Source organism: Dromiciops gliroides, chromosome 1 (genome assembly GCF_019393635.1).
Source record: "Dromiciops gliroides isolate mDroGli1 chromosome 1, mDroGli1.pri, whole genome shotgun sequence".
Classification (NCBI taxonomy): domain Eukaryota; kingdom Metazoa; phylum Chordata; class Mammalia; order Microbiotheria; family Microbiotheriidae; genus Dromiciops; species Dromiciops gliroides.
This window is the reverse complement of record NC_057861.1, coordinates 582,392,501-582,418,522: the sequence shown is the minus strand read 5'-3', so window position 1 is coordinate 582,418,522 and position 26,022 is coordinate 582,392,501. Positions and strand designations below refer to the sequence as shown.

General features: G+C 40.9%; 1 protein-coding gene and 1 non-coding gene across 2 annotated transcripts in view; one reads left to right on the top strand and one right to left on the bottom strand.

Moving 5' to 3' along the window:
• MYH11 (myosin heavy chain 11) overlaps nt 1-26,022 on the bottom strand; it is a 128,827-nt gene that overhangs the window by 10,674 nt on the left and 92,131 nt on the right. Inside the window, exons 20-37 of the mRNA XM_043977398.1 lie at nt 25,745-25,905; nt 24,242-24,350; nt 23,601-23,732; nt 23,195-23,401; nt 20,971-21,108; nt 20,546-20,669; nt 18,768-18,939; nt 16,753-16,965; nt 16,162-16,306; nt 14,306-14,512; nt 11,248-11,352; nt 11,006-11,158; nt 10,129-10,377; nt 5,844-6,056; nt 4,961-5,173; nt 1,988-2,149; nt 695-823; nt 221-309 (exon numbers count right to left, since the gene is read on the bottom strand). Of these exons, the coding sequence (XP_043833333.1) occupies nt 221-309; nt 695-823; nt 1,988-2,149; nt 4,961-5,173; nt 5,844-6,056; nt 10,129-10,377; nt 11,006-11,158; nt 11,248-11,352; nt 14,306-14,512; nt 16,162-16,306; nt 16,753-16,965; nt 18,768-18,939; nt 20,546-20,669; nt 20,971-21,108; nt 23,195-23,401; nt 23,601-23,732; nt 24,242-24,350; nt 25,745-25,905 (2,921 nt within the window). The remainder of the gene's footprint in view (nt 1-220; nt 310-694; nt 824-1,987; nt 2,150-4,960; nt 5,174-5,843; nt 6,057-10,128; nt 10,378-11,005; nt 11,159-11,247; nt 11,353-14,305; nt 14,513-16,161; nt 16,307-16,752; nt 16,966-18,767; nt 18,940-20,545; nt 20,670-20,970; nt 21,109-23,194; nt 23,402-23,600; nt 23,733-24,241; nt 24,351-25,744; nt 25,906-26,022) is intronic.
• On the top strand, nt 12,390-12,496 carry LOC122737487. Its single transcript, XR_006354322.1, has one exon. It is a non-coding gene; the product is annotated as a U6 spliceosomal RNA (small nuclear RNA).

Here is a 26,022-nt window from a genome sequence, read left to right as displayed (position 1 = left end):
CACCCCAGTGACAAAGTTCTGTTGAGAATTTCCAGGTGATTCTTTCTCACTGTAAAGAGGAGTTCATTACTGCCAGTCCAAATGCTTCCTCTACCTACTGGGGCTGTGTTATTTAAACACCAGGAAGACCTGAAGAAGTGCACTGGTTTTGCCCCATGTGCTCTTTGGTTTCTTACAGTATTGTTTCCCCAAGGAATGAGTGTAGGAGTTGGTCACTTACCTCCCAGACACGCTGCTGGCCAGCTCCTCGTTCAATTCATCTTTCTCTAGGTCAGCTTGCTTTCGGGCCCTCTCAGCAGCAGCCAAATCCTGGAGAATTAGAGGGAAAGAGAAACCTGCTGTTTTCCAAAGAAGAGACTCCTGTCATTTTCCTGAAAGTCATTCATGGTCTCCCTTGCTCTTCATCCTGCTGAGATGCTGAATCCTACCTGAGGATCATCCCTGCCTATCTCTTTAGAGAAAGTAGGCCAACCAAATCAGACTTGGAAATAGTCATTCAACTTCTTACCAGAAGAGAAAGACAAATTATATCAGGAAAATAGAAAAGGACCTTGGTTTCCTTAATCTTAGTATTTTCCTTGGAGAAAGATGGACAGGAAAAAGAGTCATATCAGTAGGTGTATTGTAAATACTGATTTATAAGTCCTGTAGTTACTGCCACGCAACTTGAGGACTTTTCTAGGTGAGGTCTTACCTCTTGGAGTTGCATGAGATCTGCTTCTAAGCTCTTGGCTTTCTTCTCATTCTCCTTGGCAGTGGCAAAGATCTCTTCTCTAGAGGCCCGGGCATCTTCCAGCTCTCTTTGAAAGTCTTTCATCTGAGCCTGGATTGGTTCAGCAAGAGTGAACAAAAGGAAAACTGTATTCCCAAGAGTGGCTCTGTTCCTTTTTTTTTTTTTTAAACAAAGCTCTGTTCTTCCACTTCTCTTTTACTTTAAACTTAGATGAGCCCTGCTTATTCCAGGCACCCACGAAGCTACAGAGCTCCTCATGATGTTTTGGCTTTTAGCCTCAGACTCCAGCACCTATAGGAGTCTCTTCTTTGGCTTTATTCTGTGTGTCCAGATTGACCTATTTTAGAAGAGGAGTCCCACAGGGTGGTGGAATTCACCTTTTCTACAATTCACATCTGCTGCTTAATATGGGCTCATGCACACAGCAGGTGCCCAGTGCATATTAACTGTTGAAAAGGGGAGTCCTACTTATGTGGTGTTTAAAAAGTTTGAGAGATATAATGTCTGGGTAATGTAATCACTTCATTAATAATGCCAGGATGTTTATTAATACAAGGACGGTCATCTTTCTTTTAGACCAAAGACAATCATGGTGGTGGGCTCAAGGCTTATATGTCTATTGGAAGAGGAGTGTTCTCAAGGGTGGCAATCAACTCTGGTTAACAATTGAGAGAATGAATATTACAGTAAGGGGCTGAACCTATTCAAATGAACTTTGATTATCTCATTTACTTCTTCTTTTTTTTTTTTTTTGGTGAGGCAATTGGGGTTAGGTGACTTGCCTAGGGTCACACAGCTAGTAATTGTTAAGTGTCTGAGGCCAGAACTCAAGTTCTCCTGAATCCAGGGCTGGTGCTCTATCCACTGCGCCACCTAGTTGCCTGTCATTTACTTCTAAGTCACACCAAGTCTTGGGCAATCTATTCAAAGAATTTATCCCACTCAAACCTGAGTAGAGAACACAGTGACTTCTCCATCTGTGTGGAATCTGAACAAGATTGTTAAGAAAGTCAGTCCAATCTCATTATCAGTTATGTCCTTCAGGAGATTGAACTTTTGAAACCAGGAGTTTAGAAAAAGGAGGAACCCAGGATCTCCCCAAATCATTGGTTATTAATAATCATTTCTCTCCCTTACAACATTGTGATGTCAGAAAGACCCTGTTTATCTTTATCTCTGACTAAGAGACCAATGAGGATACATGGAGTGGGGACCTGCATCTGCCCGGTGAACCCAAGAAGGAATTCCACCCACCTGGAGTTTTCGGAGCTGCTTGATGGCCTCCTCTCGCCCTTTGATGGCTGAGTCAGCCTGTAGTTCCAGATCTTTGATGTCCACTTCTAATTTCTTCTTGGCGGCAGCTGCCAGGGCCCTCTGTTTTCGCTCATCTTCTAATTCTGTCTCATACTCATGGAGCTAATCAAAGAAAGGAAAGGTTGGTGTGGTACAGGTTTCCTTTCTGGATTTAACTATCATCCCTGAAGGGTGGGTCAGAGATGGCAGTCATGAGGAGGTGCCTCTGGGACAGGAGAGCTCAAGCAATAGAATTCCCAATTACTTAGTTGGAGTGTTTCTGTTTAGTGCCAAGGGTGGTCGTAGGTATACAAATGAAGCCTAAATACACCTAGAGCAGACAATGGATCCCTCAGGAGAATCTGAAACAATTTTTGGTGTGATCCACTACCATTCAGTACTACCCCAGCAGGGAGTGTGCTGGGAAATGTTTAACAATCAGCTCCTCCAGCATGGCTCCCTCCCCTAACACTGCCCCACCTTTTATGTTTCATCTCCTTCATTTTCTTAATTCTAGATAATAAATCAAGCCTTGTCTCATTTTCCAGGGGTAAATGCTCACACTGAAAATTTAACAATCAGCTTTCTACAGTTGATATGAGTTGACTCCAGCACACCCCTAATGTATGCATTTCTTTCTATCTCCTTCTTTTATCATTTTCTTCTTTCTTAATCCTTTTCCCCTAATCCTCCCTTTTTCTTCCTCACATAAGCTATTTAGAGTAAAAACACAGTTCAGACACCACCTTCTGCAGGAGGCCTTTTCCCTTGTATCCCGGCTGCTCTGCTGGTGCCTTCTCCTCTAAGGCTAGCCTTACTCTATGAATATCCCGTGTGTCTTGTATGTGACTATTTATATACATGTTGTTTCCTCCATTAGAATGTCAACTACTTGTAGCAAGGGACCAATCAGTATTTTTTCTTTGTCTCTCCAGTCAGTCAGTCACTAAACTTTTATTAAGCACCTTTTTATGCTAGGCACTGTGCTAAGCACTGAGGATATAGAAAGGAGCAAAAGATAGTCTCTGCCCTCAAGGAGCAGGGCTAGGTTAGGAAGGGCTTTGAATGCCAAACAAAACATTTGTACTTTATCCTGGAGGCCATAGTAAGCTACTGGAGTTTATGGAATAGGAGAGTGACATGATCAGAACTGCACTTTATTGGCTGAATGGAGGATGAATTGGAGTGGGGAGAAAGATGAGGCAGAATGACCCACCAACAGACTATTGCAATAGTCCAGGCATGAGGTGATGAGGGCTTGTGCTAGAATGGTGGCAGTGTCAGAGGAGACTAGGGGACGCATTGGAGAGATGTTGCAAAGTTGAAATAGATAGGCCTTGACAACAGGTTGGATGTGGGGGCTGAGAGATAGAGCAAGAAGTTGAGGATGACTCCTAAGTTGTGAGCCTGAAGGGGCTGGGAGGATGCCAGTTGCCCTTTATAGCAATAAATTCCAATGCTTAGTAAATTGCCTGGCACATAATAAGCACTTAATTAATACTTGTTGATTAATGATTGACTTCCATTCATTCCTTGATAGGGGAGTACCTAGGGCATAGACCCCTAGATCTAGAGTAAGAGGACCTAGCTTGGGATCACCTTCTTGCCATTAAACAGCTTTGTGACCATGTTGATAAACCTCTCTGAACCTAAATTTCCTTACCTTTAAAATGGAAATAATATTTGTCCTAGTATTGTTATTTACTCAACAGAATTGTTGTGTGGATCAAGAGAGGTGCTTTGTAAATGCGGACTGCTATATAACTGTGTACTACTATGGGATAATGTTGTTTTTTTAACAGCTAGCCAATATTGTGATCATAATATTGTATTTTAATAGCTGCTAATATTATCATTAATTTTCAAGGCATACTAAAGCTTCATTATGGTATGGCTAACTATAACATGGAATTTTGTTTAACTCTGTTTTTGTAATCTTATGTATGGGGGGGTTAGTTATCAGAAGGATTTTTATTATAAAAGATATCATGAATGAAAGAATGGGTGGAGCTTTTTACTCTTCACACAAGCACTAGAGATAAGAAAACAAAAGCAAAGATAGTCCTGGCCCTCAGGGACCTTGTTAACTGAGAGAGACAACACACCTAGGAAAGTAGTGGCTAGCCACATGATTTTTAGTTATCATATGAGTACTATTTGTGGAGAACATCCAGGAATTTTTTTCTAACACCTTTCTATTAAAAATCCACTTTGGAATATACTGTTGTATGTTGAATTCTGTATTTTTGTAAATTTTAATTAAATATCTCATGATTTAATGTTTCTTAGTATTTAGATTATTTTTCTTTATTTCACTTTTAGTCTTTATTTTTTATTTATTTATTTACAGGGCAATGAAGGTTAAGTGACTTGCCCACGGTCACACAGCTAGTAAATGTCAAGGGACTGAGGCTGGATTTGAACTCAGGTCCTCCTGAATCTAGGGCTGGTGCTTTATCCACTGTGCCACCTAGCTGCCCCCTAGTCTTTATTTTTAATGGAAGTTTTATTTATTATTGGCAAAGGAGATAAGAGTTTTGGGTTTGAAGTCCAGCATACTTGGGTTCAAATCCACCGCTGTCACTGGCTAGTTATACAATCTTGAATAAACCCAATTTTACTCAAGTAACCCTGTAATATAGTAGTTGGATTTTGCATAGACTGTTGTAAGGGAGTTTCAGCGTAGAAACCCCATGTTTGCTGCTGGCCTTGTATTTGTGTATAAGAAACTGACCAAGTAAGTTGAAACTAAGGAGAAGATGACTGTAAATTACTGTACATGTCTGTTAGCTACTATTTGTAAGTTAACCTCATCCCAAAAAATATGGAGGCAAGATGATCCATGTAAAGCACTACATACAGGTTAACTTTTATTATTATTGTTACTCTTTATAAGTGACAGCCTCTCTTTTCCCTCCCCACCAGGAGCATTACCTGCTTCTGCAGCTGCCTTCTCTTCTCTTCATTTTGCTCATCCCTCGCTTGGAGATCTCTCTCAAACTGGCCCTTCAGGGCTTGCATGTTGACCTCCAACCTCAGCTTGGCATCCTCGGTGGCCTGCAGCTCATCTTCCAGCTCCTCCAACTGTGTCTTCATCTCCTCCATCTGGGTTTCCAGAGCTCTTTTGGACTTCTCTAGTTCATGGACCTTGCAGACAGAATAAATGTGATGACTTTTACCATCATTTGTACAATCAGGCCACTAGATGGTACAGTGGATTGAGGGTTGCTATGGGAGTCAGGGAGATCTGAGTCTGAATCTTGCCTCAGATACTAGCTGTGTGGCCCAGGGCAAGTCACCTAACCTCTCTCATCCTCAGATTCCCCATCTGTAAAAAGAGGATCATAACAATACCTACTTTACATTGTTGTGAGGTCAAATGAGATGACACATGTAATCTGTAATTATTAAAGTGCTATATAAATGCTATAATTATTGTTGTTATCATTGTTTTTGTTATTACATAACAGAATGAAGATTACTAATGAGTAGCATCACTTTTACCTGTACATAGGATATTCTTGACCAGAAATAACAATGTTGTCCCAATAGCAGAGTTTTCCTTTCCTCCCTAGGTCTGCAATCTCTGTCTATCCTTTCTGTCTCTGTTCCTGTTTCAGGCACTCCTTCAACTCCTCCATATTATGGTGAAGTAAAATGGTTGTGGCCACAGGTCTGGGCTCTGAGCTCAGCCCTTACTTTTTGGATTCTACCCTGAACTTGGAACTGGTGGAGTCTGGCAATAGTAGGCTCCTGTGGTGAGTCAGTGGGAGACTGGCCCAACACAGATGAGAAGAAGAATTGGGGGAAGACTCACGTTTTTGCCCACGTCATCCTTGGAGCTGACCAGATCCTCCATTTCAGCTTTGAGCATTTTGTTGGTTCTTTCGAGTTCTTCTTTGGATTCTAGAGCCTCCTCCAGAGCCCGGGCTAAGGATAAAGCTTTGGTTTCCTTCTCTCGAGCTTCTGCCTCTGCTCTGTCTCTTTCATCAGCGTATTTGGAAGAGATGTTTTTCTCCTCTGCTAACAACTGCAAAACAGTCCAAAAACATGGAGGTAAGTGCCCGCCAGAGATAAGTGTTAAGGACTTTGGAGGTTGTATCTGAACATGTTTTCATTTTCCTTTCTTAATCTCCAAAATGCAAAGGAAAAGCCCCATATTACCTGTAGAAAAATATAGCTGTGTGTGCAAACAATTCAGCATAATAATTCTGCTTTAGTTTTTCTCAGTTGACCACATTAAAAACCCCAAACAGCTATGTGTAACTCTGTTGTAATCCAGTGCTGGTTAATGCTGGTCAGAACATGGTTCAATTGAAGTCAGATCCAAATAAGAGCTCAATCCCGTTATGAGCCTGTTAACTTTACTCTAGTCCCCTATCCATAAGTATCTGTCACAAATGTGTACTCTCAGTCACAAGGGTAGCCAGGGGAGAGTAGAGCTGACCAGCACAAATCCATCTCTACCACCGGAAAGACTCAAAGTATAACAAACTATTGCTATTAGCATAGTCTTTATCTGTAGAGAAAAAAATACAATATTACATAGTAACTCCTCATTTATACAAAGATCCGGCTAGTGGAAAATTTATACTTCCAGAAGATAGCCAGAAGAAAAACAAAACAATAACAACAACAACAACAACAAAACAACAACAAGCTTCCAACACCCATAATCCATGTACTTTACTAGATAGAAAGGTATAGAGTCCAAGAAAGTCTTAAATCCTCACCTAGACACTAAAGTAGATGAGAAGCGGTGAGGGCACACTGACAGGAAGGGGAAGAAATAGCTAATAGTGGTGATAAGAGACTACAACTGAAAAAACAAGCAGAATCGTAAAAGCCACTTCTGTGGGTAGTAGTCTGGGACTACTTAATATAAAGGGAAGCACACCTATGTATTTCAGCTGTTCCAGAAGGCATATTTATACTATACAGAACAATAGGAGATATATGCCCTGTACATTTGTGTATATCTGCAGAGCTCAGAAGTTAAAGCATTGAGTTAAAGATCTGAAGGGGCTTAGTCTGACAGGTTTGAACCCCACCTGGGCTTCTACAGTGTTTTGCAGTTTAAAAGTAGCAGAATGGTCAGAAATACTCATATTTCTGCCCATTTAGGGCAGCCAGGTGACTGGACCTGGAGTCAGGAAGTGCTGAGTTCAAAATAGATCTTAGACACTTACTAGCTGTGTAACCCTGGACAAATCAATGAACCTCTGTTTGCCCCAGTTTCTACAACTACAAAATAGCATGTCTTCCAGGGTTGTTGTGAGGATCAAATGAGATGACATTTGCAAAGTGCTCAGCACAGTGTTTGACATACAGTAGATGTTGTATAAATACTTATAACCTTCCTTTCCTTTTTCCCTTCTCCTTCCCTTCCCACTTGCTATGTGACCCTGAAGTGTGACCCATTTTGAGTGAAAAAATGGGTTTCTGAAGCTCAAAACAATGTGTCCAAACCAAGAACCTGAAATTCTATGAGGATAAATATGAACTTCTACCTTTAGATTAAAAGAAAATGAACTTTCCTACTTCAAATTTGGGGGAACCATGGCTTAACAACAGTTTGGATTAAAAAAAAAAAAAGAAGGATTTTAGTTGGCTATATGAGGCAACAGTGTAACACAGCTGCCAAACAAAACAAAACAAAAATTAGAGAATATCCAGGAAGAGATAACAACCAAAATGATAATTAAAATGCATTTTCATATGAGAAATGGTTAACAAAGACTGGAGAAGAGAAAATTAAGAGGATCTGATGTCTTCAAATATCTGAAGAAATATCTCATTAAAAAGGGATAATTGTCAAATTGGCAAGATAAAATTCAGAAATTGTCAATGTTGGATCAACTGAGGAAAAAGAATTACTATATATACTGTTACTGGAATTTTGAATTGGTACAACTGTTCTGGATAACAATTTGGAATTACACAAGAAAAACATCATAATTTCATAGTCTTGGATTCAGTAGTCCTAGAAATATACCCCAAAGAGGTCAGACAGAATGAAAAATCCTGTATGTGATAAAATATTCATAATATCACATTTTGTAGTAGCAAAAAAAAATAACTGGGAAGAAAATTAATACTTATTGATTAGAGAATGATTGAATGAACACATTTTGGTGTATTGATGAATGCCAGGAATTCAGAGTAACATATATACTCTGCAGCTATATATGAATAGCTGCAGAATAAAGAAAACAGAATCAGGAGAACCACATGCAAAATGGCTATAGTAATGTAAACAAAACAGCAATAAAGTCAGCTGAACTCCAATCACTCAGACTCCTAGAGAACAAATGACAAAAGATACTTTTTTCTCTTTTGTATAGAAAGGTGAAGGACAAGGGATATGGAATTTTGCCATCATTGTCAGAAGTTTTTCCTTTGTTAGTTTTACTTAATTACTTTTCTATGTTATAAAAAAAGGATCAATGTGTCAGTTGGAGGATATATCCGGAAATGACTTTAATATAAGAAGGCATCAATAAAACCAGGAAAAAATAAGGGATTAGATTTAATTTTGCAGGTAGAAGTTACAGGGAAATAGACTTTGGCTTAACAGAGAAAAGAACTTTCTCACTAATCTATCTAAGAACGCAAGGCACCAGTGAGAAGTCCAAATTGGATAAATAATCAAAGAATACAGATAATTATGAAAATAGGAAAGAGAAATTATTAATAATCGCTTGAAAAATTCTCCTCTTCAATAATAACGAAAGATGCAAACTAAAACACATGTAAGGTGTCACCTCACATGCATTAAACAGGATAATAAAAAATAAGGACAATGTTGTTGAAGTTGTAGTGGAATTGCAAATCTGTAGAATATTTTTGGAGAGCAATCTGATAGGACACAGTAAGCATTACAAAAATAATCATATCCTTTGACCCAATTATTCCAATGTTAGGAATATATCCTGAAAGGGCTTTTTTAGTCAAAAGAGGAGACATCTGTATAGGTTGTCTATATGTATTTTCATAGTAGCATTATATGTAATCACAAAAAACTGGAAGCAACCTGAATATCCAACAGGTAGGGGAAGAATTAATTACATGGTGATACATTCATGTAGTAGGTGTTGTAATGCAATTAAAACCTACAGGTGTGAAGTATATAGAACTATTTGGAAAACATCTATATGAAATAATGCGAAATGAAAAAAGCAGAGCCAGAAGTATGAAGCACACATTAACTGCAACAATAAATGAGGAAAAATCACTGAGAATGAACAGGCAAAAAATACAGATTGCAAATGAGGACCTTAGAGGGAACAAGTAAAAAACTGTTATGATACTTTATATATCAAAATTCATTTAAATGTCAATATATACTAACCAAGTTTAGTTGGTTGAATTGATTTTCAATGTTGATCTTCTAATTAAACATTTTTTTAAAAAATGGAATGTCCTCTAGGAGGCAGTAAATACCTATCCACTGAAGGTGAATGACAGCCAGGCAGGTTGTGGAGAGAACTGAACTAAAAGGCCCCTTTTGATAACTCCAGGAATAACTGATCATCATAGCAATGACCCTGAAGTTATTGAGAAAAAGTTAAATTGTATTTAGTATGCTCTCCTTAAGAAAGTAGGGAATCTGTGCGTAACATATTTTAGAAAGAGTTTATATCCAAAATGATTAAAATAAAAAATAAGGATTTTGGTCCTTAGGTCATTTTGAGTTATTTGGAATAGTGTGTGTATATGTATGTGTATGTCTGTGTGTGTATATGTGTGCACATGTGTACACATGTATATATGTGTGTATACACACATATATACATACACATACACACACACACATTTAACATCCCAACACTCAAAGTGATTCTACTAATGATACAGTACCCCATATTGGTTTCTTTGCCAAGAGAGGTTCACTGTAAAAACAGCTCCCTCTTCACTTTCCACATCTGGTTTATAGTTCAATGGGTTTAGTAGATTGTTCTGTGACCAGATGTTATGTGGCAATTCATTGAGGAGAAATGGGGAACAAAAATACCCAGAGGAACTTCAAATACTAACTTGACGCACTTGACTGTTTACTATGTGAACCACCACAGGAAAAAGACCATAAGAGCAGATTCTACCTGGTCAAACTTCTTTTGTTTCTTTTCCAAATTGGACACCAGTTGGCGCTGGTTGTCCAAGTCTACAAGCAGGTCATCCAGCTCCTGCTGAAGCCTGTTCTTAGTCTTTTCCAGTTTGTCATAAGATGCTGCCTTCTCCTCATACTGCTGGGTGAGGCCTTCGATTTCCTTTTGGAGCTTCTTCTTGCCTTCTTCTAAGCCCTCCACAGTGCTGGCAAAATCTTGCAGTTTCTTCTTTGAATCAGAGAGCTGAAATAAGAAGATTCAGAAGAAGGCTGTGTACTACAGTGTGCTGTTCAGTTCAGTTCCCTGAAATGAACCCACCTGGTGTCCTAGCCTTGTAAAATGAAGTAAACCAAAATTACTTCTTCTTTTTTGGGATAATAAACATTTTTATTTAAAGTTTTGAGTTCCAACTTCTATCCCTCCTTCCTTCTTTCTGCTCCCCCCTTTCCTGAGGCAGTAAGCAACCAAGATTACTTCTTGAAGACATCCAGCCAGTGGGAAGAATGGAGTGACCAATAACTAAATCAATGAACTAAACAACATGGCATAAGTTGTCCATGGTTCATACTTTAGGGTCCTTCAGGCCTAAGATCTAATAAGAATATGGGCTCATAAACTGAGCTGGCTCAGGGATACAGCAAAGATTATTATTTATTTTGCAGGGCAATGAGGGTTAAGTGACTTGCCCAGGGTCACACAGCTAGTAAGTCTCAAGTGTCTGAGGTGGGATTTGAACTCAGATCCTCCTGAATCCAGGGCCGGTGCTTTATCCACTGCACCACCTAGCTGCCCCCCAGCATAGATTCTTAGAACAAACCCTTCTGCCTCTTTCCAAACCCTGCCTGTCCCTTGACTGGGAACAAGATGGCACCTGTATATTAAGAGTTGAGATGTGCCGCTCCAGGTTCTGCTTGGCTTCTACTTCCTCATCCAGTTGGTCTTGCAGGCTATTCCTCTCATCCTCCAGCTGGCGAAGTTTAGTAGACACATTCAACTTCTGTCGTGTTTCTTCCTGGAGCAGCTCCTGTGAAAAGAACACACCAAGTTTCCCTACCATGAGGGTCTGCGTCTGAGCCCGCTCCCATTCCCTAGCTGGTTTGGTGTGATACTTACTTGAGTATCCTGCAGTTGGGATCCTAGGGATGCAACATCTTTGGCCAATTTGATAGTCTTCCCCTCTGCCTCGTTCAGCATCCCAGTGACACTCTCCACTTCATTCTAAGGTTAAATGAACGAGTAAGGGAGGAAAGGTTGGTTGATTGAGCCAATTGACAACCCTCCCTGCCCATACACAAAATAGCACTCTATTGGATGAAAAGGCTAAGTCTGTTATATCTCAGGATGTAATACTGAGCGTAATCTGGGATCTCGAGAACACAGTCCTGCCTAAGAATCAATTGCAAAGCAAGCTCATATTGATCGGGATTTATAGAACCTCCTTGAATCAGAGCAATCCAGCTAAACTAAAGATATACAGAAGTAGAAATGGCTGACTTGGGTGATGATGGGTTCACCTTCACAAAAGCTGGACAACCAAAAATGGGTATGTTATAGAGAGGATTTTCTTTTTTCAGGCACAGGGGAACACAATGTTCTTTGAGGTTCTTTCCAATTCTGAATTATTGTGATAAATTGGCCTAAAGCACCTTACCAAGACAGGCACAGGCGAGGATAACTCTTTGTCTGACCCATTCCATCTCCATCAGATGGGCACCTGGTTGGACATTTACCATGGGAAGAAAGACATGCCTTTCCCTTTGGAGTTATGTTGACCAGAAGGACTTTGCAGTTCCCTATTCCCATATTTTTGTTTTCCCATCTATTTAGAGATAGGGAAAGTAGTGTTTTATGCCCATCCTTACAACCCTAACCTGTCATAAATTTCCTTCTTGACATTCTTAGAGAAAGCTGTATTCAAGATCTCTCCTGTTCCAGATTTTTGTAGCTCAAAGATAAAGCCTTTTAATCCCCTTCCTGGAATCCATCTCATTCACATTTGCACAAATAGTTCAAATTAATAGAGTCTGAACCCAGATGAAAAGTTGCTTTTGTCATGATGATAAAATCAATCCTCTACAGAACAGTTAGTCTCCAAAGCACAGAGGAAAAAGCACCCCTCCCCTCTCCTGAACAAATAAAATATTAATATCTTTTTATACTTTGCTGTTCACAGAACAGCTAAATCAGTGTGAGTCAAACTCCTAAGAAAAGGATGAAAGAGAAATGCAATAATGGTCTTTAAGAATTATGCAACAGTGCTCACTTCGGCAGCACATATACTAAAATTTGAATGATACAGAGAAGATTAGCATGGCCCCTGCACAAGGATGGCACGCAAATTCGTGAAGCGTTCCATATTTAAAAAAAAAAAAAGAATTATGCGACAGGTAGTAATGCACTTTTCATTTCGACTAAGAGACCAAACTAAAGGAAATTGGCCAATTTTGCAACAGAGGAGACTGAGGTTTGCTATGAAGAACTTTCTTGGGAGAGCTATGAGACTTCAGAATGGGTTATTTGGGGAGGCTGAGGGAGCTCCCCCTTGGAAAGAGCTAAGAACTGCAAAAACATCCATTAGCCCATTCTGGGCTAGGTGCAGAGTTGGGTATGACAGAATAAGAGAATGCTCAATTATAGAACTGGGGGTGGAGATTGGGGGGGGGCAACATTAGGCAACAGTTCAAATGAACAGGGCATGGAAGTTTCAGGGGACTGCATGCTCAATAAAGTCCACAGCATGACCAAGCAGCCAAATCTAGTGTGATGTTGGGATGCACTGATAATAGGACAGCTTAGAAAATAAGGGACATTATAGACCCACTGCATTCTGCCCTGGTCAGACCACATGCAGAGGAGTCTGTACGGTTCTGCCGACCATATTTTAGGACAGATCATTGATAAGCTGGAACATGTTCAAAGAAAAACAAATAGTAGAATGAAGGGATTTGCCACTATTCCATAGGACTTGTTGAAGGAACTGGGAATACTTTATCTTGAAGAGAAATGATAAAAGGGGTTAGAGATGAGATGTAATAGCTATCTTCAAATATTTGAAGAGTCATAAGGCAGAACTGGAAGAAACACAAGTAGGTATAGGCTCATTGTTAGCCTAACAATTAGAGCTGACCAGAAATGGAATGAGCCCCAAAGGAGTGAATTCTCTAGCTCTGAAAGTCTTCAAGCAGATGCTGGATGACCACTTGGAATTGTGCTCAAGGAATTCCTCATCAGGTAGGAGTTGTCCTTAGATGACCTCCAAGGTCCTTGCCAACCCCAAGATGATGTGGTCCTGGCTGGGACAGTAGATGGGTCACTGGGCCAAGAGTCAAGAAGCCCTGAATTCAAATCCAGCTTCAGACCCTTACTAGCTAGTAGGCTGTCTGCCTCAGTTTCCTCAACTGTAAAATGGAGATCATAAAAGCGTCTACCTCCCAGGATTGTTATGAATAACCAATGAGATAATACTCTTATGGTGTTTAGCATAATTCCTGGCACACAGTGAGCACTACATATTATTATTCTGACCTCAGTCTCCTCAACTCTCACATGAAGATTACAATAGCACCTATCTTGTGAGGATCAGAAGAAATAATAATTGTGAAGCACTTAGCATGGTGCCAGTACATAGGAAGCACTAGATCAATGTTAGCTACTATTATTATTTCTTTTTTTCCCCCCAGGGGGCAATTGGGGTTAAGTGACTTGCCCAGGGTCACACAGCTAGTAAGTGTCAAGTGTCTGAGGCCGGATTTGAACTCAGGTCCTCCTGAATCCAGGGTCGGTGCTTTATCCACTGCACCACCTAGCTGCCCCAGTTACTATTATTACCTTGGTTTCCTCATCTGTAAAATGGGGATAATAATAGCATCTCTCTCTCCCAGAGTTGTTGTGAGGATCCCATGAGATAATATATATATGTGTGTGTATACATACATATGTATATACATATATATGCATGGCACTTAGCACAGTGCCTCGCGCACAGTAGGTGCTATATAAATGTTTGCTATTGTTGCTGTGATGATGATGATGGTGATGTGATTTTTATGACCAGTTAAAACTCAGAAGATCTTTGCCAACCCCAAGATCTCAGCTGTTTTAGAAAGCTTGAGGAAGTCCCTCGTTGTCCCTGCCCCTGCACTGGGGTGGGTGGGTGGACTCCCAAACTCACCTGCAGCTTGTGGACTTTGTCATTGAGCTCTGCCCGAACCCGTTCCCCATCACTGCACTTGGACTGGAGGTCCTGCAGCTGTGCCTCCAGCTTCTTCTTCTTGTGTTCCACCTCCTGCTTCGCCTGGTTCAGGGACCTCAGCTCATTGGCCAGGTCTGCGTTGTCCTTCTCCAGCGTCTGCTTGTTCTTGTCCAAGTTGGCCTTAGCCTATCCCAAGAACAGAAGAGGAGACACATGACAGCTAAAGCTGTAAGGCTGGCTGAGATGGGAGGATGCAAAAGCTAGCTATGGACGCCATGGGGTCTACTTGAATTTAGTATTTATGGAGCACATACCACATGTGTCTGTGGTGGGTGAGTAAAGAGAGGGATAAAAACGTGGTCTCTGCCCTCCAAGTGTTTATAATCTAATAGGAGACTTAAGACAGGTACACAATTAAAGGACTACTACAAGTTGGCATTTATTATCACAGTCTCTATGGGCCTTGACTTCTTTTTTAATAAAAGGGGAAGAATCATTCCTCTCTGCTGTCCTACCTAGTACAGACCAGATTGTGGAAAGAGAGGTAAAAATAAAATCGCTGGGGAAATGGGGGGAAGAGGAGGAAGAAATGATGAAAAGAGCCCTGAGCCAGGAGTCTAGGAATAATAGTAACATGTGTTTACATAGTTTGCAAGGTTTTCAAAGTACTTTATGTATATTATCTCATCTGAGCTTCACAACCCTGTAACAGAGGAATGATTGTTACAGAAGAGGAAGCTGAGACTCAGAAAAGCTAATGACTTAACCAGGATCACACAGCTAGAGTCTAAAGTGGAAGTCCACCTCGGGTCTTCCCAACTCCAAGGCCACTCCTCTGAGTCACAAGCCCCTCTCAGGGTGGAATCTGATTTCTAATCTTTTGTTCTGTCACTAATTAGGTGTATAACGGTAGACCCATTAAAGAGGCAGTCATATTCTATGATAAGAGAGATGAACTTGAAGTGCCAAGAGCTGGATTCAAATCTCAGCTCTGCAATGTGACTTGGGCAAGTCAATTAACCTCTCTAAGGTTAATTACTAATCTCATAGATACCTGCCCTGTTTACTCCACGGGGCTATTGTGAAGATCAAGGAAAAGACTTTGAAAACTTTTAAAGAGTCCTATGACTCTGAAGTAGTGATATTATTATTTTTAGCCTCTGTGGGTCTCACCTTCTCTCAGGCATCTAGGTAGCATAGTAGATAGAGTGCTGGGCCTGGAATCAGGAAAACTTGAATTCAAATGTGGCCTCAGACACTTATTAGCTGTGTCTTCCACTCTGCCTCAGTTTCCTCATTTGTAAGGTGGGGGATTATCATATCACCCATCTTGCAGAATTGTTGTGAGGATCAAATGAGATAATATTTATAAAGCACAGTGCCTGGCACATAGTAGGCACTATATAAATGCTTAATACCATTATTGGCATGAAGATAATAATGGACAAATAGAGCCCTGGATTCAGAGTCATAAAGGTCTGAATTCAAACCCTACCTCACAAACTTATTGACTGTGTGACTCTGGACAAGTCACTTAGCCTTTCTCACCCCCTCAGTTTCCTCATCTGTTAAATGGGGATAAATGAGATATACAAAGCTCCAAAGAGATAATACATTGTAAAGGACTCTGCAAACCTTAAAGGCCTATATAAATGTTAGCTATTATTGTGATGTCTATCAAATAAAAGGGGGCAAATAACTCATCTCCACCTCACTCTCTCCCTATGTCACAGAGAGGAACAAAATGAGATATGAGTGAGACACTTGGAAAGGGCTCATTTCCACCCCAATCAGCTGCCTTGTTTCCTGAAACTCCCAAGACATGCTGGGTTTACCCTCTTGAACTGCTCCAGTTGCTCTGTGAGCTCTTCTACGGCCTGCGTGTGTTTCTGTCTCATCTCTTGGACCTGGGCCTCATGAGTCCGCGTCTCCTCATCAAGAGCCTTCTTCAATACCGTCACTTCTTGTTCCCTCTTGGCTCTGAATAAGAACAAAGACATGAGCATGGTGGATTATCTATGACCAGTCTGTAACCTCAAATAAGCTTCCCTTTGTGGCCGTGTATGTGTGTGTGTGTGCGCACGCGAGCATATATCTCTGTGTGTGTGAATCTGTGTGTGTTCTGGAAAGATGAAATAATTGTAAAATCAACCTAACCAAAGCATAATATTCTAGACAGTCACCATAGAATGCAAGGCTAAACCCAGCCCAGCTCACTGTTGGAGCGCTTTTGTCCTTTGTTGTTTTGGCTAAGCTACAGGTCCCCTTCTCCATTCATATAGATAACTGGGACTTGAATTTTAAATACCACTGTTTAAGTAAAAAAACCACATTTATTTAGGCGGCTATTGTGGGAGAGGGTGTGGCTGTGAATTTGAGGGGCTCTGGGTTCCCTGGGACATGGAAGTGATTGCAGATTTCTGTACCTGAGTTCCTGCTGTGTGGCTGTGCTGTCCAGGGTATCCTCCAGCTCTGTCTTCAGTGCCTCCAGCTCTTCTCCCAGGTCTCTTTTCTGTTTCTCCGCCTTATTCCTAGCTGCCCTTTCTGAGTCCAAATCTTCTTGGAGGTCAGAGATATGGCCCTCCAACTCTCTTATCTTCTTCAAGGCATTGTTTTTCTGAGCAATTTCATCATCGAGCCTGTGAGGAGGAAATCATCATGGTCTAGTCCAAAGGCCTACTTATACCCTATCTCCATTGTGATGTTAACAAGAAACTCTTTTCTAGGACCAGATGCTCTTGTTCCCTCTGATATCAGCAATGTTCCTCCCGAACCCTCCTATTATTATGGACACAAGTCTCAGATTTTTAGAGAAATTGGGTTGAAAAAAAAAAAAGTGAGACAACCCATTATATCAGTCCAGTCCTACTTTTTTTTTGGGGGGTGGGGCGGGGGTCCGGACCTGTGATTTCACTAGTGCAGAGTCTCAGTGTAGAAGTTCCCTTCAATGATCCATATTACTACCTCATATGTAACTTCATAGTCTTAAGGGAGTTGTCCGAGGCAGTGAGAAGTTAAGTGATTTGCCCATGTTAGTATGTCTCCGAAGCAAGACTTGAACCCAGGTTTTCCTGATTCCCTAACAGCCATCTCTCTACTGTGTCACCCCTCTTCTAGTCCTTTACCAGCACCAAATTAATTTATTCAATGATTACAAGAGATTACAAAATGTGCAAGGCATTAGTAGGTGCTATGGGCAATACAAAAAAATATGTTTAAGGCCTGGTTCCTGCCCTCAGAAGCCTGGAGGGAGTTTACAGTCTAATAGAATAAACAGTGTACACAAATAACTATCAACACAAAGCAGTATGTAATCAGTGCCACATGAACAGTACAAAGGGCTATGGGAATTCAGAGGAAGGAGGGATCACTTCTGGTTGGGTTGAACAAAAATGGTTTCAGGGACAAAAGGATGGATTGTATTTCAATGGAAGAAGGTGATTCAGGAGCAAAGAGAAGACATTGGAGGATTCTAGATAAAGGAAATATCACTGTGGATAGGTTTGGAAACAGGAAAAGGCAAGGTGCATTTTGAAAATGATAAGTAGTCTAGTTTCACTGGAGCCCAGATAGAATTTATGTATGAAGACAACAGGAGATAAAGCTGGTCATTTGATAGAGCCAGGCTTTGGAAGGTCTTTAAGGAGTTTGGACTCCATTTGGTAGCCAGTAAGGAGATATCAAAGGTTTTTAAGTTGGGGAGTCACTGTGGTATTCAGAGAGATTGATCTGGAAGTGGTTTTTAGGATAGACTGGAGGAGAAGGATATATTAGTTGAGAGAGTGAAAGGAGTAGTAGTCCAGTTATGAAGTTGGAAGGGTCTCAATGAGGCTAGTCATGGCAGTGGGAATGATTCCAAGATATTTTTTAAAAAAATTTCAAATTAAAAAATTTTTGATTCCAAGATATTTTGCAGAAAGAATGAAGAGCTCTCAGTGACTGCCCCTATGTCTAGCTGCCCCTATGTCTAGCCGCCCTGAGGGATCACTTCTGGTTGGGTTGAACAGAAATGGTTTCAAAGTGGAAAGGATATTTAAACTAGGTCTAAAAGGATGGGTAGGATTTCAATGGCAGGAGGTGATTTGGGAATGAAGAGAAGGCATCAGTGGATTCCAGATGGAGAAAATAGCATTGAGGACAGGTTTGGAAGCGGGAAAGGGCAAGGTGTATTTTAACTTTAAAATGCACTAAGACTGGGGGCAGCTAGGTGGCACAGTGGATAAAGCACCGGCCCTGGATTCAGGAGGACCTGAGTTCAAATCTAACCTCAGACACTTACTTAAGACTTACTAGCTGTGTGACCCTGGGCAAGTCACTTAACCCTCATTGCCCCCCCCCATGCACTAAGACTTTTGGGACACCCTGTAGTACCAACCCCCAAAGATATTCTATAATTATACCTGGGCTACCCAGGCAGGCAGAGGGAGCCTGTCTCACTTACCTGGCCAGAGCTGCTTGTAGTTCCTCTTCTTTCTTGGCCAGCTGCATTTTCAGCTCAGCAATCTGGGCCTGGAGGTCAGCAATCTGTTCATGGAAGTCACTTGCATCTCCCTCCAGCTTCCTCTTCATTTTCTCCAGCTCCTGTCTACTCTTCTCTTCCTTCTTTAGACGTACTAAGAAAAAGGCAAGCATCTCTTGAAATGGAAGAAAACAGCTCAAGGGATGCTTGGGAAACAAACGTCGGAACTTGGACAAAAGGATACGGAGAGAAGAAGTCAGAATCAAGAGAACGATACATATGGTGATGACCATCAAATAAACCATGATGGCAAAAATCAGGAGAACTAGGAGAAATTGTAATGATCAACCTTGGTCCCTGAAAGAGGTGAGATCTATAGATGTAGAAAGAAGAACATGCTTTCAGGGACGGCGTCTGTGTCAGCAGGCTTGGCTGAACTTATGGGTTGTTACAAGAAATAGTTCAGTGGTAGATAGGAGAGAGGTTAAAGAGTCACGCTATGGTTATAAAAACAAAAGGAAACAATAATCCTATTTTAAAAGATAAAAAAATGAACCTCTGATGAGTACACTTAAATTGAGATAATCAGGAAAGTGATACCTAGTGATTTCTACTGTCCAAATAATTATTTTGATGCATGAATAATAAACAATAAGAAAACATCATATTAATGTATTAGTTTGGGGTTTACAAAGCGCTTCCCTCACAACACCTTTGAGAGGGATATCCAGGGGTGGATTAGAGCCAATTTGAACTGGCTGGAGAGTTGTTAAATGGTCATTGTGAGCATTTACACTTTGAAAATTGGCCAGCTACAAACTGGGGCTTGATTTAATATTTTGTTGATCATCTGGACTTAAGAAAGTGATGGAGAAAATGTTAACAATGCAGTTTATTAAATGTAAAAGTCTATTAAGTATGCATATGTATACATATATACATTTTTACACACACATGTGTATATATATATGTATAGGTATATGTATATATACACACGCACACACATTTTTTTTAGGAGAGCCAATTGTTAAACATTTACCAGCATACCACTGGTTATATCATTTCTATTCAAGATTCTCCTCCTATATTCCTACACCTTACTCATTAGGAGGAAAGGGAAAGAAGAAGAGAATAAGCATTTCTATAGTGCCTACTGTGTGCCAGGCACTGGGCCAAGCACCTTTTACAAATAATATGTCATTTAGTCCTCACAACAAGCCTGAGAGGTAGGTGCTATTATTATCCTCATTTTGCAGTTGAAGAAATAATAATAATGATAGTTAGCATTTATATGGCACTTGATCCATCAGGCACTGTGCTAAGTACTAATAATTATTATTTTGTCTGGTACTCATGACAATCCTGGGAAGTAAGTGTTATTATTATCCCCAATGTACAGTTGAGGAAACTGGAGTAAAGAGGCTAAGTGACTTGCCCAAGTCACACAGCTAGTGTCTGAAACTGGATTTGAATTCAGGGTTCCCTGATTCCAGACCCAGCACTCTATCTACTGTGTCACCAGCTGCTTCTAATTATTAATAAATTATTAATAGAGATTATTTTATACTAACTTCCCTATTTCTGTGGAGGGCTCTACTTATCCTTCTTCATACTTTTGGCACAGGACAAACCATAACAGATTCTCTTAAAACACAGCTCCAACCTAACATTCTCATGTTCTCTTTTCTAATTTCCTTGTTACTCATTCATTCATTTGTTAAATAAATTCAGTTATAATCCCCTCTGGCTAGCGTATTTACCTTCCAGTTCTGAAATCATAGATTCGTGCTTGTTTTTTAGCTTTGTAAGGTTCTTTGCTTTTTCTTCCTCTTCTGCCAGATTTGTTGTTAAATCACTTATCCTTTCTTCAAGGAGTTTTCTTTCCTTTTGTGAAAACAAGAAATATTGTTTGCTTCTTAGAAAAAAAGCATTACTGTAGTTTCCAGGTAGCAACTAAGAGATAGAATATATTCTAGGTGGGAGTAACCTAGGATGAGGAGGAGGTCCCCATGATTTTGATACAGTTAAAAAGAATGGGCCAAGTCCCCAGAGAGTTCTAAAGAGTGCTTGCTTTCTTGCTCTCCTGATCTCTCTCTGTCTCTCTTCCTCTTTCCCTCTCCCCCTCTCCCCCTCTCCCGCCTCAGTAACCCTGAACTTCTTAAGCCAATAAACTTAATCCACTCACTTTAGTTAATTTGTTGTTTTGATCATCCATGACCAGGATGTCATCTTCCATTTTCTTGATTTTTGCCTCAGCTGTGACTTTCTCAAGCTGTAGTTTTTGCCTTGCAGCTTCTTCTTCTTCTAGCTGTTCCTCGAGGTCCTTTATTGGGGGCAAATAAATAATCACAGTCACAGAATCTCAGAATAGGAATGGCTTCCTCCAAGACTCACTTTAAATACAGCTTTCATCCCCTCGCTGCTAGTGCCTTCCCCTTTTAGATTCTCTTCCATCTATTCTGTATACATCTAATAAGTACCTGGCCATTTCCATGTTTGTCTCTCTTGTTAAAACATGAGCTGATTGAGGGAAGGTACCGTTTTTGCCTAAATACTGTGTGTTATTCCCAGCACGTGGCATAGTGCCACACAGATACTAAGTACATAATATAATAATGCTTGTTGGGGGCAGCTAGGTGGCACAGTGGATAGAGCACTGGCCCTGGATTCAGGAGGACCTGAGTTCAAATCCAGCTGCAGACACTTGACACTTACTAGCTGTGTGACCCTGGGGAAGTCACTTAATCCTTATTGCCCCCCCCCCCAAAATAATAATGCTTGTTAACTGACTGATCATCTGAGAGCAGAAGAACTGGAAAAAGTCAGAGGGATCATCTGGACCAACTCTACTACATTTACATATGAGGAAACTGAGGCCCAGAAAGGAGAAGTGACTGGTCTGAGTTTGCTCAACTATTAAAGGACTAGAGGCTATATTTTCCTGAAGTAGAGAGAATTAGGGAGTTCTGTGGTAAGCAAGAAAAAGGAGCTGGACTTTGAGTTAGTACTAAGGGTAGACAAGGCAAAAAGTTTCCCTAGGGCATATTATAAAGGGAGATTCAACAAGGGACACTTTTCCCCCCATTACTTTTTATAAATGTCCATAGTTTCAATGCCAGCAAAGGTGACTTGACTATGACACGTAGCTTTTTTTGGTGACAAATCAAAAATGACTGCATTGTTGTTGTTCAGTCATTTTCAGTTGCGTCCAAATCTTCATGATCTCACTTGGGGTTTTCTTGGTAAAGATACTGGAGGGGATTGCCATTTCCTTCTCCAGTATGTCTTCATTTTACAGATGAGAAAACTGAGGCAAACAGGGTTAAGTGACTTTCCCAGGGTCTCACAACTAGTAAAGTACTTGAACTCATGAAGATGAGTCTTCCTGACTCCAGGTCCAGCACTCTATCTACTGAACCACATAGACTGCATTTATGGTAGCAGATAAGAATTTCCAGTGGGCAGTAGTGTACAAGGTCCACAATTATTGATCCCAGTCTGGAACTCACAGATGACTTTTGGAGGGTGTGGCAGGACCAGATGACCTCTCAGGGGCTCTAGGATCTCTCTGGTTAGAAACAAGAAGGTACTGCTGCTGAAAATTCTCCAGGGCATGTATATATCAATGCAATACCACACCTGTCTCAAGTTCTATGTGCAAAGCACTGTGATAGGGTGTAAGAATATAAAGAAAAAAATTAAGTAGCCTGCAAAGAACTTACATTTTACTGGAATCTGTTATCTTTAATTCTTTCTTTCTCTGTCTCTCTACTCCCTCCCTCTCTCATTCCTCTCTTCCACTATCTCTTTCATTTCTCTTCTCTCTTCCTCCTTCCCTCTCTCCTCTCTTTTTTTACTTCTTTCTCCTCTTTTATTCTTTCCCCCTCCTTTTTTCTCTCTCTCATCCCCCTCCTATACACTCCTCTCTTTCAGTATCTCTACTCCCTCCCTCTTTCACTCCTCTCTTCTAGTCTGTCTCTTCTCTCATATGATACATGTTTTATATTAAAGAATCACAGTCATAGATTCATACCGTTAGAACAGGAAGAGACCTTATAGATCATTTAGTCTAAACCTCTCATTTTATAGACAAGGAAGATGAGAACCAGTGATTTCATGTGACTTGCCCCAAATCACACATAGGTCATAAGCAGCAGAAGTAGGATTTGAATGAACTCTGGTCCCATGATCCAAAATCCATTGCTTACTCCACTCTGCTATATTAATTAGAGTTGGAAGGGACCTTAGCAGTCATTTATCCCAACCCTCTTATTTTACAGCTGGAAAAACTGAGAATTAGATTGATGAAGGGACTTTCTGAAGGTCACATGGGCAGTAAGTGGGAATAATGGAATTTAAACTCAGGTTTGGTAACCCTAAATTGAGCCATCTTTCTGCTGCTCCCTTACCAGCATCTGTTGTGCCATCTTCTTCTTCTCGGCCTGCAGCTGTTGGCCCCTATCCTCTTCTTCCTCCAGCCGGGCCTCCATCTCATGCAGGATCTCCTCTAGTTCCTGCTTCTTGGCTGCCAGTCGTACCCGCATCTCCTCTGCTTCCGCGTACAGTTCCGTCTCGGCTTGGAGCTGTTCCTGAAGGAGGTTCTTCTCCTCGGCCAACTGGACAAGTTAAAAAGGGTTCCTAAGGTTAACACACAGGTCCTCCATTCCTTCTGCCCTCCCACCAGCCAGCACTGAGCCTACTGTAGATGAATGGCAATCCCATGTCCCCTGGCATGGATCCCACGCCCCTTCTCCAGGTATCCACCTATTCTGAGAGATACCTTTGCTTTGGGTCTTTGAAAGCTTTTTGTGGTACCTGGGTGTGCTTCTGTTCAAGCTCCTTGAGTTCACTCTCTGCTTTCTGTTGCTTCTCCTTGATCTTCTGGAGCTCATCTTCCTTTGCCTGCATTTCTTCTTCTTGGCGAGTCACTTGGAGCAGTGGTTTCACCTAGAATGTATAAAGAGAGGTTTGGTTTTATTTCTGCTGGGTATTTGATGGATGATGTGCAAGGGGGGTGTTGTATTAAATGGGATCTGTCCCTAAATAATAGGATGTGTCAATCTAAAAGTAGAATCAAATGATTGAAGAACAAATGAATCAATGAATGAATGAATGCATGAAAAAACATATTAAGTGTTTATTATGAGTTAGGTATTGGGCTAAATGAGGAAAGGATTTCCTGTGCTGGTATGTGTGTCTTCTCAGTTGAAAACAATTCAGAATGACCTCAGTCTCAAATAGGAGGCCTTATGAAAGATGTGGAGGCTAAGGGTGGGCAGAAGGGAGGGCACAGAGAAGTATGAGGGGGGAGGTAACATTGGGAAGAAAAAGGGCCTTGTGAATGTTCTGGAAATGAAGCTGTGCCCAGCTCAAGGTCCAGCTCCACTCCAAGCTCAGTGGATATTTGGAGTAGCCTTACTGATATCAGAATGACAGGGAGAAAGAAGTCAACTCACTTTAGTGAACAGCCTCCACCACTGCCAATTCCTCAGCTTGAGGTAGGCGGCACAGTTCCTCTGGATGACCTTCATGGCAGTGAGCTGTTGCTGCCTCTTGGCAAAGGCTCTGCAAGCAAAGGCAGTGATACACTGAGGAAAGACTATCTCTGAACACGGAGAATCCAGAAATATCTGTTTTCTCTGAATTAAATGACTTGGTCTGGGCTACATCAGTCTCTGCCTTGGCCTCCAATGTCCTACCCAGTATACTTTTTCTACATTCTGCTGACTACTTCATTTTCCTTTGTCTCTGCAAGTTGTGACTTCAGATGGAAATTACCCTAGAAGTAGGGGTCAGGGGCAGCTAGATGGCACAGTGGATAGAGCACCGGCCCTGGAGTCAGGAGTACCTGAGTTCAAATCCAGCCTCAGACACTTAACATTCACTAGCTGTGTGACCCTGGGCAAGTCACTTAACCCCAATTGCCTCACTAAAAAAAAACCCACAAAAAACAAAAAACAAAAAAACCCCAAAAAACAAAAAAAAAAAGAAGTAGGGGCCAGGTTTTGTTTTTTTTAGTTTATGTTAAGAAAAAATGAAAACCAAATAGAAATAATGGGGCACACTCATCATGGACACTTGATATAGTCCATATTTTGTACTTGTATAGTTCATATTTTGTGCAAGCTCAGGATTTCAAGACAAAAACAAAGGTTCTGGCCACCAACCCAGCTTAGATAATTAGAAGGTGAGAACTGAGCTAGGCAGGAGTTACTGGAGAGGCAGGGTGTCCTTGGAACACAAAGCTTTGAATGCTGGGACATGAACTAACTAGAAGAATGCCATTGCTGGTGTATTAACCTCTACAACTATATTTCTTGAAAGCAAAAAAATTCTGCTCTCCTTTAGACTCTAAATTAGGAATATCTATCTTACTTTTCCCTCATTTCCTCCATTAGAGGGCTATGAAGCAAAGTGAACAATTTTTCTCATGCTTGAATAGTTACCATTTTGATAGACTCTATAGCATTGCAGTGGTACAGCAGTCCTAGCATCTTTGATTAGGCCTTAGGAATGAAGTCATTAGGATGAGGGTGGGAATATAGCTGCAAAGCATACTGCATGAGGCTAGTCACTCAGGCACAGGCTCCCTGAATCCAGACTTACACGTCCTCTATCCACTTGGGAATCCACTGGCACGAATCTTTCCCTCTACCACTGCTCCCCAAATGCAGAAATTGGCCAGACCTAGCATACCCTAAGCATATAAACATTTCATCAATGCTTGTAGACTTCTTCTGGGTAGTATTTACATTAATACACTCAGCTATCTAATCCCTTAACCAGTCTCCCACAGCCTACAGACAGCGCAGAGAGGGTACCCATTTTGCTAGACTGCAAGTTCATAGCTCACTGTTTTGCCATCCTTCATATAAAACATGAAATTCAAAATTAAAAATATTTAGGGAGTTGCATTCTAGGAGTGCAGGGAAGGTTGAGATATAGAAAAACATCTTTACTTTCTTGCCAGATAACCCCGACTCATTGCTTGGAATGCCATGATGACATCTGTGATCTTCAAGTCTCTCTCCTCTTCCAGATGAGCGAGGACACCAGTTCTAAAGAAGATTTTACTTTGCCCAATTCTGTACAAGTTGGGATCAAGTTCTAGTGCTTTAATCTATGGAAGGAGGGAGAAAAACATTCTTACTTCCAAAAAGAAGTTGGGTGAACAAAAACACAAGCGTCTTCTTAAAGGGTCTTCATATAGGAGTAGTTTATTGCTACAGGACCAAAG